At 34.4% G+C, this 18200-nt stretch overlaps 1 protein-coding gene across 1 annotated transcript; it reads right to left on the bottom strand.

Annotated features, from left to right (window-relative positions):
- Positions 1 to 1532: 1532 nt before the first annotated feature.
- On the bottom strand, positions 1533 to 17839 carry LOC110107599 (COP9 signalosome complex subunit 4). Its single transcript, XM_020837886.2, has 14 exons — positions 17588 to 17839; positions 17333 to 17484; positions 15856 to 15959; positions 15693 to 15750; positions 15514 to 15606; positions 15308 to 15408; positions 12439 to 12547; positions 5883 to 5927; positions 5712 to 5780; positions 5516 to 5607; positions 5384 to 5426; positions 3348 to 3407; positions 2483 to 2542; positions 1533 to 1880 (listed from the first exon to the last, which is right to left on the bottom strand). The coding sequence occupies exons 1-14, from the start codon at positions 17721 to 17723 to the stop codon at positions 1806 to 1808; spliced, it is 1197 nt and encodes a 398-aa protein (XP_020693545.1). The 5' UTR covers positions 17724 to 17839; the 3' UTR covers positions 1533 to 1805.
- Between the last annotated feature and the right edge of the window lie 361 nt (positions 17840 to 18200).

Below are 18200 nucleotides of genomic sequence, written 5' to 3'. Positions count from 1 at the left end.
ACACTTGATTAGACCCCACTTAAGAGGTGTTGCCGCTCAAGAGGAATCGAGCACTGATTAGGGAATTTTTATTAGGTCTGGACACCTGACGTAGCTCTACATTCGGACGCCAATAACGTGTCGCCACGTGCTCTTACTATTTACCGTGCGGCCCGATGACCCGACCCGGACCGGAACCCGGTATTGCTATTTATTAGCTGATTTGTGCAGATCAGGGTATTGCTAGGTATTGCTCGGTAATGAGAAATACCATTATGTCAAGACCAAGACCTAGCAATACCGAACAATACCTAGCAATACCCCGGTTTTGCTAGGTATTGCTCGGTATTGTTAGGTATTGGTCTTGACAGAGTAGTATTTCTCGTTATTGCCAAGCAATACCTAGCAATATCGAACAATATCAAACAATACATAGCAATACCTAGCAATACGCGAACATAGCAATACCAGGTTCCGGTCCGGGTCGGGTCATCGGGCCGCACAGAAAAGAGTAAGAGCACATTGCGACATGTTATTGACGTACGGATGTAGAGCTACGTCAGCTGTCCGGACCTAATAATTATTCCAGATTAGGAGGTTCCCAACCGCAGGATTGACCTAACTCCATTTTAATTATATCAGTATGCACTTAGTACAAATGCAATAAACTAGTCCATAAAAAGTGTATCACGAAAATGACCCTACTTAAAAGTCCATATTACATAATTCACTTATATCAATGTCACAATTATCTGGAACCTCAAATTCAACGGGGTGCAACCAATCATGAAGCATTAAACTCTCAATTAGTTGGGCAGCATAGCATTTATCATACTTTAAAAGGACAATTTAAATGTTCTTTAATTTTAAACCACTCACATGCAAGACTAGTGCTTCATTCGAGAGAGCTTTATTTGTGAGATTTTTAATACAAAAATTAAAAAAATTTATATAAAAAACCACTTCATGAAACAGTAAGAAAATCACTCCAAACGAAATCTAAGACTTCTTCTGGCACATCTTTTTTGCTATTTTATTTTTCAAATATTAACCACATTTTTTTTGCCACTGATTTCAATATTTTTTTATCATGAAATTTTTTACAATAAATTTAAAAAATTTTACTTTTTTTCACAATAACTTTACGACCATCTTCATAAAAAAATTGCACCATCCCAAAAAGACCCTAAAACTTGGCCTTCATTTGAAACAACTTTCTTACTATTTTCTAAAACATTTTTTTTAATACAAAAATTTCATGAATTTGAAAAAAATTTATAGCAAAATAATATTTTAAAAAATAATAAAAAAGCATGTTGTTAATTCTAAAGCTGCTATGGATATATTATTTTATTGCACATATTAATTGTATTTCCTATAAAACTCAAACTACCTTTTTTTTCATTTTATATCATACTTTGCTTTAGTAATAATTGCGATGGCTAATAACAGTCAATCCAAAATGACTAAGAAATACTACAAAAAATGGCAAATTATTGCATCAAGTGACCGGACGCGCATAATAGGTTAAGACATCCAATAAAACATGCCCCTTTTACCTGCGCTTTTTACGCGCTTAACTTAAAATAATATTTTATTAATATCCAGACCTATCTCCAAGTCTGATGACAGAATGCAATAATTTGCCCCAAAAAATAGGCCACAAACACATACAAAACTGTCAGAAGAGTTGAAATTCTTGAACGAGGTCGGCTCCCCCTCTAAATTCCAGTAGTTGTGAAATGTTTCAGCTGAAGAAAATACACTACGGTGGCTTTATATGCACACAATTCCTTACATTTAAAAATAATGTAACAGGTTGCCAATTAGACAGGTATAGATATGCCTCGTCTTGCCATGCTGTCCAGGATGTCATTCAGTGCTTGGCATAGACCCACAATCTGCAGATCAGGTGGAATCGAGTATCAGATTGCTAATGTCTTCCAGGTGTTTTATCTCCAATATTACAAATAGAGTACCATTACATGAGAGATTATTATGTGCGGAGGCGGAACACAGTTCACCGTCCAGAGACCAACCAGAAGCACCACATCAGTGGGTACTAAGCTCAGTACCGAGCAGAGGGCGACGTGACGCATTCTGGTTAGTCTCCGGACGGCGTTCGGCGTCCGCACAAAATAATTTCACCCGTTACAAAGGGTAGAAATTATTCTATGTGGAGGCTGGACGCAGCTCTACGTCCAGAGTCGAATCAGGTGCAGCAATCGAGCAGTGCCAAGCTGCGGTACACATCGAAGAGGTGACGTAGCACATTATGGTTGGGCTTTGGATGGCGTTCGGAGTCCGCACATAATAATTAACATATTTGGTTCTTATTATACTAACTGTTTTTAAATTCAAATAATATATCTGGCTAATAAGATGCAAAAAGAAGAAATAGAAAGAACAATATATTTTAAACAGGTAATAATATCAGTAGAGGGAATGAAGATTGAATGATAAAGATCCTGTTACTAAAACAGGCAGTGACAGTAAGACTCACCTGCTGATCCCATTGCTGCAACTCCTCGGTATCATCATCAAAATGAATGACTGCTTCAACCTGGATTAATAAATGAACAACAGAAGAACTTTAATAAGCCATATACTAAGAAAATGAGAAACTGATCGACTTCTGAAGATTAAAAATATGAAATTTTGAGACAGTCAATCGCCATTTGGACCAACAAATTATTTTTTCAATTCTGAGCTTGTTCTTTAGCACTACAAGTAGCAAACTCAAGGACAAGTCCTATTTTGAGCGAGTCAAATAGCAATACACATAACAACGTCCTGCAAAGTCCAATGCAGGTTGCATTCAGCCGAAAAGGGCCTATCAAGAGAAATAAATCACACACAAATTGGGATATAGAGCATCAGAAAAAGAATCCTCAAATTTTCTTGATGACCTTTCTTGCATTTAAACAAGGAATCTCTTCCTCACCTTTTCTAAAAGATAGTTTTAGAAACATTGATTAAGGGAATGGAGCTTTCTAACGAATAAATAAATATCGAAAAGCTTTTCAAAACAGTAGAAAAATGAAGTTCCCTAAAAAGCATTTCTATAGAAGCGTCCCATCCAAACAGCGACAAAAAAATAATTTCACTGTTTCTAAACAAAAAAGATAAAAAAATGCCGAAACAAACGAGGCCTAAACTACTAGGCCCGCCAAAAGTGTAATACCGGACAAGCTACTTCGTAGAAAATGCTCGAGATTCTACTGATAGATTACTGACTGCTCCGTGCTTCATATTTGATTAGAAAATTAATCAAAATAACATTTAATGTGAACTAAAGTCATGCAGAATAGAAGTGAAACCACTAATTACAATCACATAATTAATATAAATGCCGAGGTGAATCTAACCTGATCAATAGATCCCCTCATTCTATCCTCATAGATCATCCTTGAAGCTATCTTCTCGGCCTGTATATCAGAATACGCCCAACATTTGTCATAAGAATCTGATATTCACAGAATAAGCCAAGTAGTTAAATAACATATTGATAGGCCATGGTCCTCATGATAGGAGGCTGTGGTTAACCTCCCGGCAAAGAAGATACCAGAACAAAATATTTGAAAATTAACAAGCCTAAACATAGTTATGGAGGTCAGATTAGTAAAAATACAGAATTTTTGCAATATTCATTCAATCTAGAAGAATAGATGAAGTGAATCAGGAAAGCAAGTTTAAAATTATTATGTAAACTAGTGGTAGACTGGTACGGCTTCACAATGCTTGATATTCGGTTCTTCCTCTCCTTTTGTAAAAAATAGTTTTAGAAACATTGGTTAAAGGAATGGAGTTTTCTAATGGAGAAGCAAATATCAAAAAGCTTCTCAAAAAGTAGAAAAATGAAGTTCCCTAAAAAGCATTTTTATAGAAGCTTCCCATCCAAACAACGGCAAAAATATAATTTCACTGTTTCTAAACAGAAAAGGGAGGCATAAGTAGAGTTTTAAAACCTTATCTGAATTTATTTTGGACATTAAGGCACGCAGTCACCATATAGGATAATATTATACGCACAAGAATTAGATAATTGAGTTTGGACAATAACGTAGATTGTCATATTATAGGATAACATTACACGCAAAAGAAATAAAGAGTTAAACGAAGAGATTTGAGGTGCCAGGATAGAATTTCCTTTCCACTTTTGTTTGTTTCCAATAAAGGGAGGTTCTATTCCAGAAGAAAATGAAATCAAATTTATGAATGAATCAATAACTGAAACATCCGTACCAAGAATTTTCAAATTTAAAGACAAGCTAACACATTTAGAGAGGCAAACTAGATGGCAGCTTTTAAAAAAACTAATGTATGAAAGTTGCAGCCATCATTGTAATCATCATTGCCATCATCTTTAATCCTCAAGTGGAGCACATATTATTAGGTGCGAACACCGGACGGAGTGAACCGTCCGGATTTCTCTCTGTCTATAGTAAAAGCACAATTACTGTAGCAACTGCGCTTTGACTGTCTTTTTATTGTAGATAGAGAGAAAACCGGACCGTCCAGTGCCCGCACCTAATAATTTCTCCAAGCGGAGGCTCATTGGTAAATCCCACTTCAATATTCACATGAGTAGACAAGTCACTGATTTACTTCAATATTCACATGAGTAGACAAGTCACTTTGACTTTTAACAATAGCCAACCCAATTCCTTTCGGGTAACCTATAATAATAATTGGTCAGCTACAACGGATTTTCTCCATGCAATTTTAAAATAATTCTACCTCTTTTTGAGCTCACAGTTCAACATGCAGCAAAAATCATATTTATTTTCCATCACCAATGTCCTCAACAAATTTTAGTCCCACAAACTTTCCTAATAAGATCATTCCAAACATCCTTTTACCACATATCCTACTTAACATCTCACTCAAAAAAAAAAAAGTTTTAACTTCTTTGTTTGTTTGCGGTTGCTAAACACATGGGAATGTAAAGCGTTGCTCATATAACCTTCCTGTAAAGTTTCCAAGGGGCATTCTCCTAGTGCTATCTTCTAACAACATAGTATTCTGATCCATCTAGATCCCCAAGCTTTAATCCTACCGATACATCATTCTCTATATTCATCCACTTCTGTATAATATATATGCCAAACAAACAATAAGTTCTAGAAACTATAAATAATGAAAGAAACAGAAATATTTCATTACAACTACAATCACATATACAGCATTAAAGAAGAAAGAACGAAAGTTCCTCTGAACCTTGAGAAAAACTAATGGTCAAATTCACACCAAGTGCAATTAGAACCATTTTTAAGCATGAAATAAAAAGTTTAATAAAGCTTTATAAATTGTATAAGCAATAATTGAATGCGGCAGGTCTGTGAGATAGAGGGAGTGAGATAAAAAAAGAAATATTTTGCTAAGCTAACTGAGAAGAATATACCTTCTGAGGAGCAATACCTAATAAGGCGCCCAATTCTTCAAAGCTGTTTCAACAAAAGAGAATTATGTATCAGTTGAAGATGAAAATAGAGCTGGTAATTCATATGAAAATCCAAATTTTATCTATCACAACCTTATGTTTGTATAAAGCTTGCTAGCACTTAAAAGATTGTGTTCAATCATTGCTCGATCCAGCACGGTGAAATTATCAGGTAAAAGAGCTTTCTGTTGGAATGCGTGAGCAGAAATTACATAATTATACAATAATAACAAAGGAAAATAAGTAAACAAAAAAGAAATCACAATATCAACCGTCAAAACTGTAGTACCTGGTGCGGTCTTAACTCATTTGCGAAGGCATCAATTTCTGGCTTTCTCAGTATCCTCTCCAAATAAACCTGTCGGAACTCAGTTAAAATAAAACTATGTTCCAGATAGGAAGTTGAGCTAATTAAACTTCATGAAGGAATGAAGAAAAAAATCCAAATATTTCAAAATACCTTCTGCAGAATAGGGTAGATCTTCAATTTTGTACACCTCTCATCCTAATCGCATAAGATGAAAGCAAAGTTATTTGCAGAAATTCTTTTTTCCATGAGAAAGAGAAGGTACAGCACATTTAGAACAGAATTCTCTACTACCATTGATCAATGGAATGTTCAAACATGATTTATTGAAGTGAAGGTATTCTGCCAGATGATTCGTTCAGACTAATTACTGGTATTTAGCTATCAAGGATTTAAGGGATAGTGAACTGCAAGTGAGAAGGGGAATAGTTACTCTTCTCTGTGGTGTCCATACGTTTAAAGAATCAGAATTGCCTACCCACATTAATGTTTAGAAAGAAAGCTGCAACAAGAGTAAGTGCACCCACCTCTATTCCTATCCTCTTTAGTAGAACTATTAACATATAAAACTATATGTGGGTCAGCTTTTGAGAAATTCAAGGTCAGCGTTAATGGTTTTTTTAAGCATCACAACAAGCACACAAAAAAAAATCATAAATGCTACACAATTGATTGGTAATTATCTTATAACTCTCATTGCCTGTCATGAATTCACTTCTTCCTCTTTGTCATAGAGAGAGAGAGAGAGAGAGAGAGATGTAACTATTATAAAAGGGACACCTTAGCACACATTTGCAAACCTCATTGTTGACATCCCAATCATCAGCATTTGTGAGTTTTATATTACTTTAAATCAAAGAGATATTTTGATCACTGTAAACTGGAAGAGAGCTTGAGAATGAGATAATACTGAGTGAAAGAGAAAATGAATAATATAATGTAGTAGAACTTTTAAACTAGAAAAACATCGTGACCACCTTGTAAGAAAATAGCTTAACAATCCAAACAAGTTTAGAGAACTGTACACAAATTGACTTCACACATTATCAATAACAACCCAATCCATGTGATAAATCAATGAATATTACTTCCAACAAATCTGTTATAAACAATCTATAAAATTAGAAAATACAAAAATAATTCTAAGCCCCCAAATAAGAATAATATGATTCAATAACAAAAGGGGGCAAATAAATGACCAATAAATGTAAGATTAAGCTTCAGAAACTATAATGTTTATAAATATGACACATCCTAATTACTCTTCCAGCTTTAGAAAGCATATTAAAATAGAATACTAAGGACCACGAGCTGTAAAGCAAAAGCAACCTTGAAACTGATCTTCAAGGATAATTCCACCCCCTTTACTTGTGTCAATAGCATCCAAAAATTTGACAATCTCGTTCATCTCAGGCTTTTTGTCTAGGTTTGATTCCCAACATTTTTTCATAATATTTCCCAATGAATTTGGGCAACACCGTGGTATTTTTTATCGCAAATTATATCGGTTGTAACGAATGAATATTTAGATTCACTTCAAATTCATATGTTAATGCTAAAATAATTTTAAATTTTGTAGATAAATGTTATCTACATGATAAAGCTCACTTGAGACAAACTGGTTAAGTCAATAAGAGCTTTGAACAGTTAAACATAAATATTGTCTCAAAGTTTTAGCATATTTAAAAACCTTGGATTTAGATGAGTTTTAAATATAATAACATTATAATTGGTTTTTGATCATGCAATTGAATAGATATGAAAAAAAAATCATTCAAATAATCTAGTAGAACCTTTAGATAATACTGCTTAAATTAGTACAAAAATAAAAGTATAGATATAGCATCATATAATCATAATCATTAGCCTAATCTCAACAATTCATAGTCAACTCATTTAATTCTTAATTTCAATTTATATTCTTCGTCAGGTGTTGAATGTTGGATATATAATATTATTTGGAAGACTTAATTTTTACAAGTTTCAATCAAGTTACATATGGTCTAACACTTTTTCTTCTTGTCTTTCACATTATTTTTATCTGCTCGACGTCTTGTTGCATTTCTTCCAAAATCACTATAGTTCTACAAACTCATAATAATTGATGTTAACCACATAGAGTGTCCAATTGATAAGCAGACGTGATAAGTTGTTTTTCCGTTTGCACTGCAGCAGCCGCACTTCTCCAAACTTTCAACAACTTCCTCTGTTTTGTAGAGATGCCTTTTGCAGAATTAAATCTGATTTTTTCCTTAGTAACGGGTTTCCATTTCTTCTTGATATTTATATTAATGCTCACTGCAAACAAAAGTAAGGGGAGATATGGAAAGTTTGATTGTTGCTATGGACTTCTTTATAGCCTTCTTTATTCTATCTGTTAGTATGTTTATTGTAGTATTACATAATGCAATGTATTTGTTTCTCATGGTACCAGAGCCCAGGCTCCTACAATACGGCATTACGGCTTATAGGTAATATCGATATACATCAGTTATAAGATCTACTTCTTCTACTATAAATCCTCTTCAGTCCTCTCAGTCTCCCATTTAAAATGAGTGAGATCTCCATACCTCCTCAGATGAAGTTTCTTATGCTCAATATCAAGTCGGTAATCAATATTCAACTCAACTTTGATATCTCCTTTCGAAATCTCAAATCCTAAAACTATTCACAGCCAATAGGTTTGATGGATATCTTGTAGCTTTGCACCTAAACCAACGAAGTAGCTTAATGAGGCCGGAGAAATTATCCTGAATCCACATTATTAGACTTAGATGATTGTGGATCAAAACTTAGCCGCACTTCTCCATCTCTGTATTCTAACTTATCACGTCTGCTTATCAATTTGACACTCTATGTGGTTAGCATCAATTATAATGAGTTTGTATAATTATAATGATTTTGGAAGAAATGCAACAAGACGTCGAGCAGATAAAAATAATGTGAAAGAAAAGAAGAAAAAGTATGATAGGAAACACTTGGATTTCCAAGTGTTTCACACCAAGAACCAAGTCAATCTAGGATGAAATCTGCTGTCCACACAGGAAAACAGCCAAAAAACAGTGGATTCGGAGAGAAAACGAAGGAGAAAACGTAAGAGAAACGAAGCAAACACTTTTATTTAATGAGAAATGAAAAGTACTTGCAAGATACAACTTTCCTTCAATTCGAGAGGAAGGAAAAACATTGTCAAACTTTTGGAGGCTATTGACACAAGCAAAAGGGGTGGAATGATCCCTGAAGATCAATTTCAAGATTGTCTTTGCTTTGCAGCTTGTGATCCTTAGTATTCTATTTTAATATGCTTTCAAAAGCTGGAAGAGTAATTAGAATGTGTCATATTTATATACATTATAGTTTCTAAAGCTTAATCTTACATTTATTGGTCATTTATTTGCCCCCTGTTGTTATTGAATCATATTCTGCTTATTTGGGGACTCAGAATGGTTTTTGTATTTTCAAATTTTATATATTGTTTGTAATTGATTTGTTGAAAGTAATATTCATTGATTTATCATATTGATTGGGTTGTTATTGATAATGTGCAAAGCCAATTTGTGTACATTTCTCTAAGCTTGTTTGGATTGTTAATCTCTTTTCTTACAAGGTGGTCACCATACTGTTTTAGTTTAAAAGTTATACTACATTATATTCTTCATTCTCTCTCACTTAATAGTATCTCATTCTCAAGCTCTCTTCCAATTTACAGTGATCAAAATATCTCTTTGATTTAAAGTAATATAAAGCTCACAAATGCTAATGATTGGGATGTCATTAAAGAGGTTTTTGCAAATGTGTGCTAAGGTGTCCCTTTTATAATAATTTCTCTCTCTCTCTCTCATCTATAACATTTGATGTGAGACTTTATATACACACGCACTAGATTTAATTATAATCAAATGAGCCATCTATAGTTGTGGGATGAAGGAATATCAATCATTAGCTCAGGTATAGGGGTGTGAACCTAGTGTTAATATCGAGTCAAATCTAGCGAGTTTAGATCAATTCGAGACTATATTTTGGGATGTTTCATAAGCAAAGCATGTGTTCACTGCTAGTAAGAAAGAGGGAGGCAGGAGGGCTCACCTCCCTCACAACTCCTAATACTCTAAATGTAAGGAAGTGATCAAAGCAAGCAACATCCCCTTCTTTCTTCCACTAATTTCCTTCGTTATATCTTTCCCCACGCTGAAAAAATAAAGATAAACACACTAGGCACCAAGGAAGTCACGCGTTAATTCCTAGCTTACGTCACTTACAAACAATTGATGCCATTTTTCATCACCATTGCGTGTCACCTTCAAATAATCTCCCTCTAATAATTATTAAAATTGAACTTTAAGGTAAATACCACCATTATCTCCAAAGTTTTATTGACATGAATTTTCAACAACAAATAATCTCTCCACATCAGAATGATCAAAACTGAGCTTTCAAAAAGTTCAAGGCTAACCATCAATTATAAGTTAAAATATTTTTAAACATTCATGTTTAAACTGAGTAGTGGGATGAAGGCTTGAAGTTGCTATTGTTGTTGTTGTTTAATTACGTCTTACTCTTCAAAAAAAAAAATGGAAGTGGAGTAGTCTACTCCCTTACAACTCATTTCTTCCTATAAATTCCATGTTAGGTTCAAAGTAAGCAACAATGATGGAGTCGTACAGCCCACCATTATTTCCTTCACACTTCCATTAACCCTCCCCATATCTAGGCCATTCAGCCACAATAGAGGAAGGCTAGACCATTTTATTGCAAAGCTAGAAACAATACATAACTACAAAGAACTCCTTGCATCATCAACAAGTAGTTGATAGAATACCATCTTTCCATAGCCTAAATTGATTTACGCAGGCCATTTCAAGAAGTTATCTACCACAAAGAACTACAATTTGTTGTAATGTAGAAACAATCATCATCTCATCTCAAATTGAGAAAGACATCAGAAGAAAGGTGCAAGCTAGTCACATCCTTAGCCATTTTTCTTTTTCTTTTTTTCCGTAATGTTTGTCCTCCATCCTAGCTATAATCAAACAAGTCTTCCTCAACACAATGCCTTTTAGAGTCCTTGATTAAGGTAAATTTTATTACCCCACGTAACGGCCATACAAATAGACTACCGTGTTATACTATTACAAGAACTACTTTCAAAACGCACAAGTTTTTTAAAACATAACAAAGCCAAAATAGAATTCTTTTTTGTTGCTTTGTACAAAAATACAAAAGAAATTACTAAAAGTTCAGCATTGTGAATCAAAAAGAATTTGACAAAATAGAAGTGCTTCAACCTCCACAACTTTATGATGTGAATCTCAAAGAGGGGATAGGGATGAGTGAGTGTTTGGCTCACTTCTTTCTTTGATGTTCCGAAGCACATATATATATAAAGAGTCACAATGTCATGTTCAAAATTGACTCAGGTACTTGGAAACTAGAACATTCTAGAATACAATATCAAGATATTGAATCATCTTGGGCGACAAATAGCATATCGCAAAAACCTACAGTAGATATTACACACAAGTCACAAACTAAGCCTGTAATTATGAGATTTATGATTCATCATATTTTACTTGGAATTCCTAACATAAAATTAATATTTTAATCCTACAAATATAAGGAATTGGCAACTTTAAAGTGATTTTTTTGGGGTAATCTAAAGCACATAAATTCATATTAAAATTCTATATATTTTTTAATAATTACAAGTTTTCCTACGAATTTCTCTCAATTTTCCTACAGTTTTTCCGCTGTTTTCACTGTTTTCCTGCTCCGGACAGCAGCTTTTCTTGGAGATTTGCTGTAAAGGTGAATAGGAAATACTTGATTTCAAGTATTTCCTATCAAATTCCCATCAAGATTTCCTTAATCTTGAACATCAAATGAAAAGAGATAAAAATGAAAGGTTGTAACAACTGTTTATCATTCTCAATAGCATTGGATTATTTAGCCAAGACAAAAATAATTAGAAGACACGGCAATTGACAAAGAGCACTGCAACTTGAACAACATAGCTACCTAAATAACAGCCTAGGGTAAATACAAGCCAATATTTTTCTTGACAAGGGCTTAAATTAACCATTTCAACAATATCATCAACGTTTTTTAATAAAAAGCTATAACCCTAAACCCTAAAATTTTGGTGGGGCATATGTAAATATTTTTATGAAAATTATATTTACACAAACAAAAATATATATTATATAATAAAACATCTTAAATTTTTGAGCGGGCATGCACCCCCTCATCTCCCACCCCATAATTACACTGAACCAAACTTATATTGTAATCTCCCAGAAGCAAAAGACAATATTCCACAAAGGGCCAAACCCATCAAATTCCAATTTGCATCATGATGTCAACCTACATTATTAACCATCGAACATCCTATTCTCAATTAAGCATATATTGAACCAATTTTAGCTTATCAACAAATATCTTCTTGAATATCTGCAAGTCATAAGACTTCTTCCCTTTTTGTTAGGGAAAATAGGTACAAAATTCCCAAAAAAATAACAAAAGAGATTGTTTTGGAACTAACATGTTGAATCTCAAGCACACACTCGATATGTAAATATACAATGAATGAAACATAAGAATCTTGATGTTAAAAAATGATCTGATGCATGCAAAGCTAACAACATGTTGATTTTCAATTAGCTAACATACATATTAACAGCATATAAACTTCATTAATGGCATCACAACATACCTTGTATAAGGTGGCAAGAACACGTGATCGTTGAGGGCCAGCAGCAGCCAATATAGTGCACGTCACAGCAGCACTTAGAGTTACTTCAAGAGCATCTGCATTAACCTCCCTGAAGTGAAGTGCGACAAAAAAAATTTGATCAAATAAGATAAATAATGCACGATGGGGTCTAGCTACATGGATCATTAACACAGACATAATAGAATAGTACATTAACTTTAGTACTCAAACCAAGGAAACAACCTAAGCAGATCATCAGAAGGAACACCCTGCTTGTGTACTTACATTATTCATTTGCACATTAAGATATTCAAATTCTTAGACTTCCCCGTAATGCCAAGATACTAAGATTGTGCTTATTTCCAAAAACTCCCATGCCAAATGTTTCTTATATTTAGACCTATTTTCCTATGCAAGACATTCTACAAAATCATTGCTAAAATTCTTGTTAACTGTATAAAATTGGTGCTGCCCTTCATTTTTCACCTTAGCCAAGCTGATTTTCTACAGCACAAGAACTTTACACGTAACATGATCCTAGCCAATGAAATCCTGCATGAATTCAATCATAGCAGGAGCATAGGTCTTTTTGTGCTAAACTTAATATTAAAAATGATTACGACACTATTAACAGAATTTTGTTCCTTCTCTAGATGAGGTAAAAAGGCTCCGCTTTTTATCGAATATATCAAGGTTTGCATTGAAGATATTTATTACTCTATATCCATTAATGGCTCCTTATTAGGCTTCTTTTCCCCCAATCTCCTTATCTCTTTAGCAATGCCATAGATACTCTCTCAAATCTCTTTGATCACAATATCATAAAAAAACCTTATGATGGGGTTGTCCTAGACTAGCAGCACTTTTCTCACCTTCTTTATGCTATGACTTCCTTGTTTTTGGCAAGGCTACCCCAACAACCTCGGAAAACTCTAAATGCCCTCCTATCCGACTTCAGTGTTATTTTAGGCTCAACATTAATCATTATAAAAGTTCAATTTTTTTTCTCTGCGAGGGTTTCCAACTCCCACTTAACATACCTCTGTCTGACAGCAAACTTTCATGCCTTGGGATTCCCATTTCCACCAAGCAACTCCATCTCATAAACATCCAATACTGCTTCATAAAACTCTACAATTACTTGAAGGGTGGAAGGCTAGCACCTTATCATTTGCTGGCAAATTCAATATGATAAAATTTTTATATGGTATTCAATTGGTTAATGGATAAGATATCTCTGTATTCCTAATACCTGCCATAAACTCATAAGCAACCTCTATTCAACATTCTTATATCATATCAATATTAATACTGAGAAGCTCCACCTAGTCTCTTGGAATAAGACTTGTAAGCCCATACTCAATGGGGGCTTGGGCTCCACATTACCTCTGCTCTTAAGTATGCATAGGCTCCTCAATTCCTCTCGGCTTTTGTCTAATTGGTGGAAAGCCAAATTCTACTCTTTGTACAAATCTTGTATGAGCAGCACCTCTCCATTATGCAAGAAGCTTATGGTAGTTGCTTATTTGATGAAGCCAAATCTTTCTTATGCTATATCTAATGATCATAAAACTATATTATTTTGGGATCCCTAGCCCTATAGCAAATCATGGGAGGATACTTTTGTTCAACAAGTTTCTCCTATTTCCCATTCCACATAAATTCTCCTCTCAGCATGCTTATCAATAACTCCAAATGAAATTTGGTTGCTATTTATGACCCTGCTGTCCTGAAGTCCATTGATAATAACTCAATCTACCCCAGTGGTACAAACTCTGCTTGTTGGAATGGCAATACCTTCAAAGACTTCGCAAATTATTTTTAGTCCAATATGTCAAAAGGTGGATTGGCACTCTTTTACTTGGCACAAACATTATGCTTCAAAATTATCTTCTTTTGCATGGTTGATGGGCTTAAAACAATGTATGCCCTTCATACCCGTAATATTGAGGTTCAACAGATGCAACTTCTACAATTTTCATGCAAAAACAAAAAAAACTACATGTTCTTTGCTTAGACCCAACTTACTATGAGTTCTATATTGCATCCATGAGATGATAGAGATCTCTGATATAATTAAAAATCAGTACTACCTTCTCAAATGTTGCTTGGTTAATCATATCTGATGTAAGAGAAATGATAGACGATTTGGAAATATTTTTGCAAGTTACGCTAAGTAAGAGAAATGATAGACGATTTGGAAATATTTCTACAAGTTACACTAACATCATCCATAAAATTAGCTAGGTTATACAAAGGGAAGTTCCTAATAGGAAGACAGTCACAGAGCTCTAAGCATTCTTATCTAAATTAGGACCCAATTTAGCTTTCAAGATTTTGCAAGATAATGATGAGTATGTTTTTTCCCTGGCTGACTGCTTATAATCTAAATGGGGCTCTGGTTGTTGCCTCATCTAATGAACTAACCACCCTCCTAGATGGATTTTTAGTAAACCGGGACCGAGAATGCACATTGGCGAGATCTTCTCCTCTCCCTTTTCCTCTTTTGGTAATGTCTTTTGTTTCTTTGTAACATTCATCGTGACTATCAGACCTTTTTTTCAAGCCTTTTTTTAGCTTCATATAGCACATCTTTTATAGTTAATGGAATTGAGCTTAGGCTCTCAAATCCCCCCTCCCAAAATAACAACACAAACACAAATTTCATTGCAAATCATATATTTATATAGCAGAAGAGAAACTCCAAAGAGCACACAAATTTAGAAATCCATTTTTTTTAACAAAAGGATGTTTGAACCAAATATAATGTTTTACAAAATTACAAAGAATCTCAATAACACAAGAAAACTTCCAATATATGCTTAGAAAAGTTTGAGCCTGAAATAAATGAAAAAATAGTTGAGCATACTGATCATCAATATGGTGTTTCTCAATCTGAAAAATGTCATAATAACGAAGTGCAGCTTCCAAAAACTTCCGCTTTAAATCTAAAATCCTTGCATAGCACATCTGACAATAAAACGATGAAACAGGTAAGACCAACGCAAGCATCTCAAGACTTTAGAATTTCATCTCAAATATAGCTGTTGATGATATCATGATAACGTGTTTCACCTTGTACTGTAAACTAACAGATTCTTGTTGACTATTCCCAACCAAAAAGGAAGCCTTGTTTATAAAAGCTTCAGCATTAACAGCATCATCATCCTAAAACATGACTTAAGAACGTAAATAAGTTACACATAAGATGTTTTACAACACCTTTTTGATTATACAGCAAGAAATTAACAAACCTCAAGATACAGAGTAGCAATTTTGACGCATTTGGACAACTTCTTAGCATCATCGATCCTAAAAAGGTGTAAAATATACAATGATTGATAGCATATATCTAATTGTTCAAAAGCACATTAAAAAGAATTCAGAACACTTCTGAGAAACCACATCCTTTTCTACCTAATTCCTGAATCCAAATCAATGCCACTTAGCATCTGTGCCGCTTTAGACCACTGCTTCTCAGATTCATACAAGTCAGCAAGCTTCTCCCTGAAGGCTAAGACCTGCGATGTTTGGATTATAGGAGTATTAAAAAAAAGATTCAAAAGGTCATCCATCATTAGCACATATAAAAAGGTAAAATGAGAAATCACTAATGCTGAAAAAAAAAATTCTTTGGATTCTAATACATAAAACCAATAGATTAGCTTTTCACGTAGTAAATCCATGTAACCAAAATTTGGACCAATGAAATATACAACCAAGGACACAGCATTTGCATTTTAAGGTAAAATGCCGTAATATGCTTTTAGATTCTATGTAATAAAAATTTTGGGAAAGCTTTCTCCATTTCAAATCCAAGTGAAAGTAGTGGAACTCAGAAAATCGGCCTCCTTTGGTGTCATTGTTTTGGCCAAGCATCAAGGGCATGATTGGTGTGGTGGCAACGGCCAGGGCCTCCCCTGCTACCATGATGCTCAATCCTAGAGCCACAGTTGCACGTTCATAGCCTTTATGCAAGTTATAAATCAAATATGACAAACCGGGGCGATTATAAATAGAGTGACATAGTTTATTTGTAATATGTCTACAAAAATTAAGGTGTGTGCAAGAAACGTGGAGAAATTTCAATTCCCAAGAGCCGTTGGAATATCTTTTGGAACAAAATAAAAAGGAAACATCAAAAAACGCATCTGAAATGGTACCTTTCAGCGTCCATTGTCCAAAAAGTTGTCTTTGACTAGACATGTCCACTTGATTCGTGAGGCCTAGCAAGTTTGGTAACAATAATCACCTTTAAGGGATTTTTTTATCTAATGACAGTTTATTGATATCTTCATAACATGTATTACCAGTTTGGTTTACTGAAAATTGAGATTTTTGGTTTAACTATCTGCTATCTGCTATGACAACGGTAAATCATAAATGAATCAAGAATATAAAGAGAAAGAATCACATCGATCTTTTCAGATAAGGCTACAACCTTTCTTTAGTATTGGTTTGATATTGTCTTTAGGATTTAATATGAATTGCTGTTCAATTCAGCTGAACAATACATTTTCTCTTATTTTGCAAGTTAGATTGCTAGATTGGGAAATCTAATTAGTTAATCCTATTTGTCCAATCTCCCTAAATCCAATCAAATTATGGATCACGAGGTTGCCTGCATCCTAATTTCAAATCTGCAACTTAAATGCAGACTGGATTAATCATAATTCAAATACCAATTCACTAGAACTACTAGTATTTGCTTTAGTTGATATAATCTAAAACAAAAAACAATGCAATGGCATACAAATAACACAGCTCTCTATATAACATTATATTCAAAATGCCAATTAACCTAACAGCCCCTTCAAGCAATCAAACTCTCCAATTAATGAATTTTCCATCATAATACATCACATCAAAATAAACGGGGGAGAGAAAAAGCAACCTGGTCTTCAAAAGACACCACGCGAGGCTGGACCTGGGTTAGGGCATAGTGAGCGATGTCCTTCTGAGCATCGTGGGGTAGGGGACGTAGTTCCTGCGCCAAAATCAAGAACAACTGCCTTGAGATGAACAGAGCCACATCATCCGAGAGCACTGAACAAACAAAAAGACGAAATCAATCAGAACTATAAACAACGAGCTATAGCATAGATGAATCAAAACCTTCGCAAATGGTAGTTTCAGTTCAGGGTTTTACAGTGATCGATGAAACGCTTGGCCTGGTAGACAACGTTGGATGGGGAGGAGATGATGGAGGATATGATAAGCCTGTATTGCTCGATCTTCTGCTTCTGGTCCCCGATGGAGACCGCGTTAGCGAGGGCACTCTCCATTGCTATCTCCTCGCGCGTACTTCGTCCCCTAAGTGGGGCTTGCAAAACCCTAGCTCTGCAAATCCCGCGCTGGTTAGCTAGAATGATCTAACGTGAAATGGAGGGAATCTAGGTGAGAAATTGAGCCGGCTTTTAAAGGAGAGGAGCATTTGATACAACTACTACAGCAAGTTTTTTGTAATTATAATTACAATTTATTTAGTAGATTATTTGTTTAAAGCTTATAAATTTTAATAGTAAATTTGGAAACTTTAAATATTATGGGTGCATGGAATCAATTATATGGAGTGATGATTTATGTCAATAACAAAATATGAATAATTAATTTAATAGAAAAAAAAAAGTTTGGCATAGCATTATTTATCGTGAATCACTACTTAACGAGCATAAAATTAGGAGCAATTATTAGGTCCTTTCACTGGATGTAGAGGAATGTTCGGTTTTAGGCAAAAATAGGTCAAAAAGTGCAAATACCGA

Source organism: Dendrobium catenatum, unplaced genomic scaffold (genome assembly GCF_001605985.2).
Source record: "Dendrobium catenatum unplaced genomic scaffold, ASM160598v2 fragScaff_scaffold_1061, whole genome shotgun sequence".
NCBI classification, from domain to species: Eukaryota; Viridiplantae; Streptophyta; class Magnoliopsida; order Asparagales; family Orchidaceae; genus Dendrobium; species Dendrobium catenatum.
The sequence above is the reverse complement of the archived record's forward strand: the minus strand, read 5'-3'. Positions and strand labels throughout refer to the sequence as shown.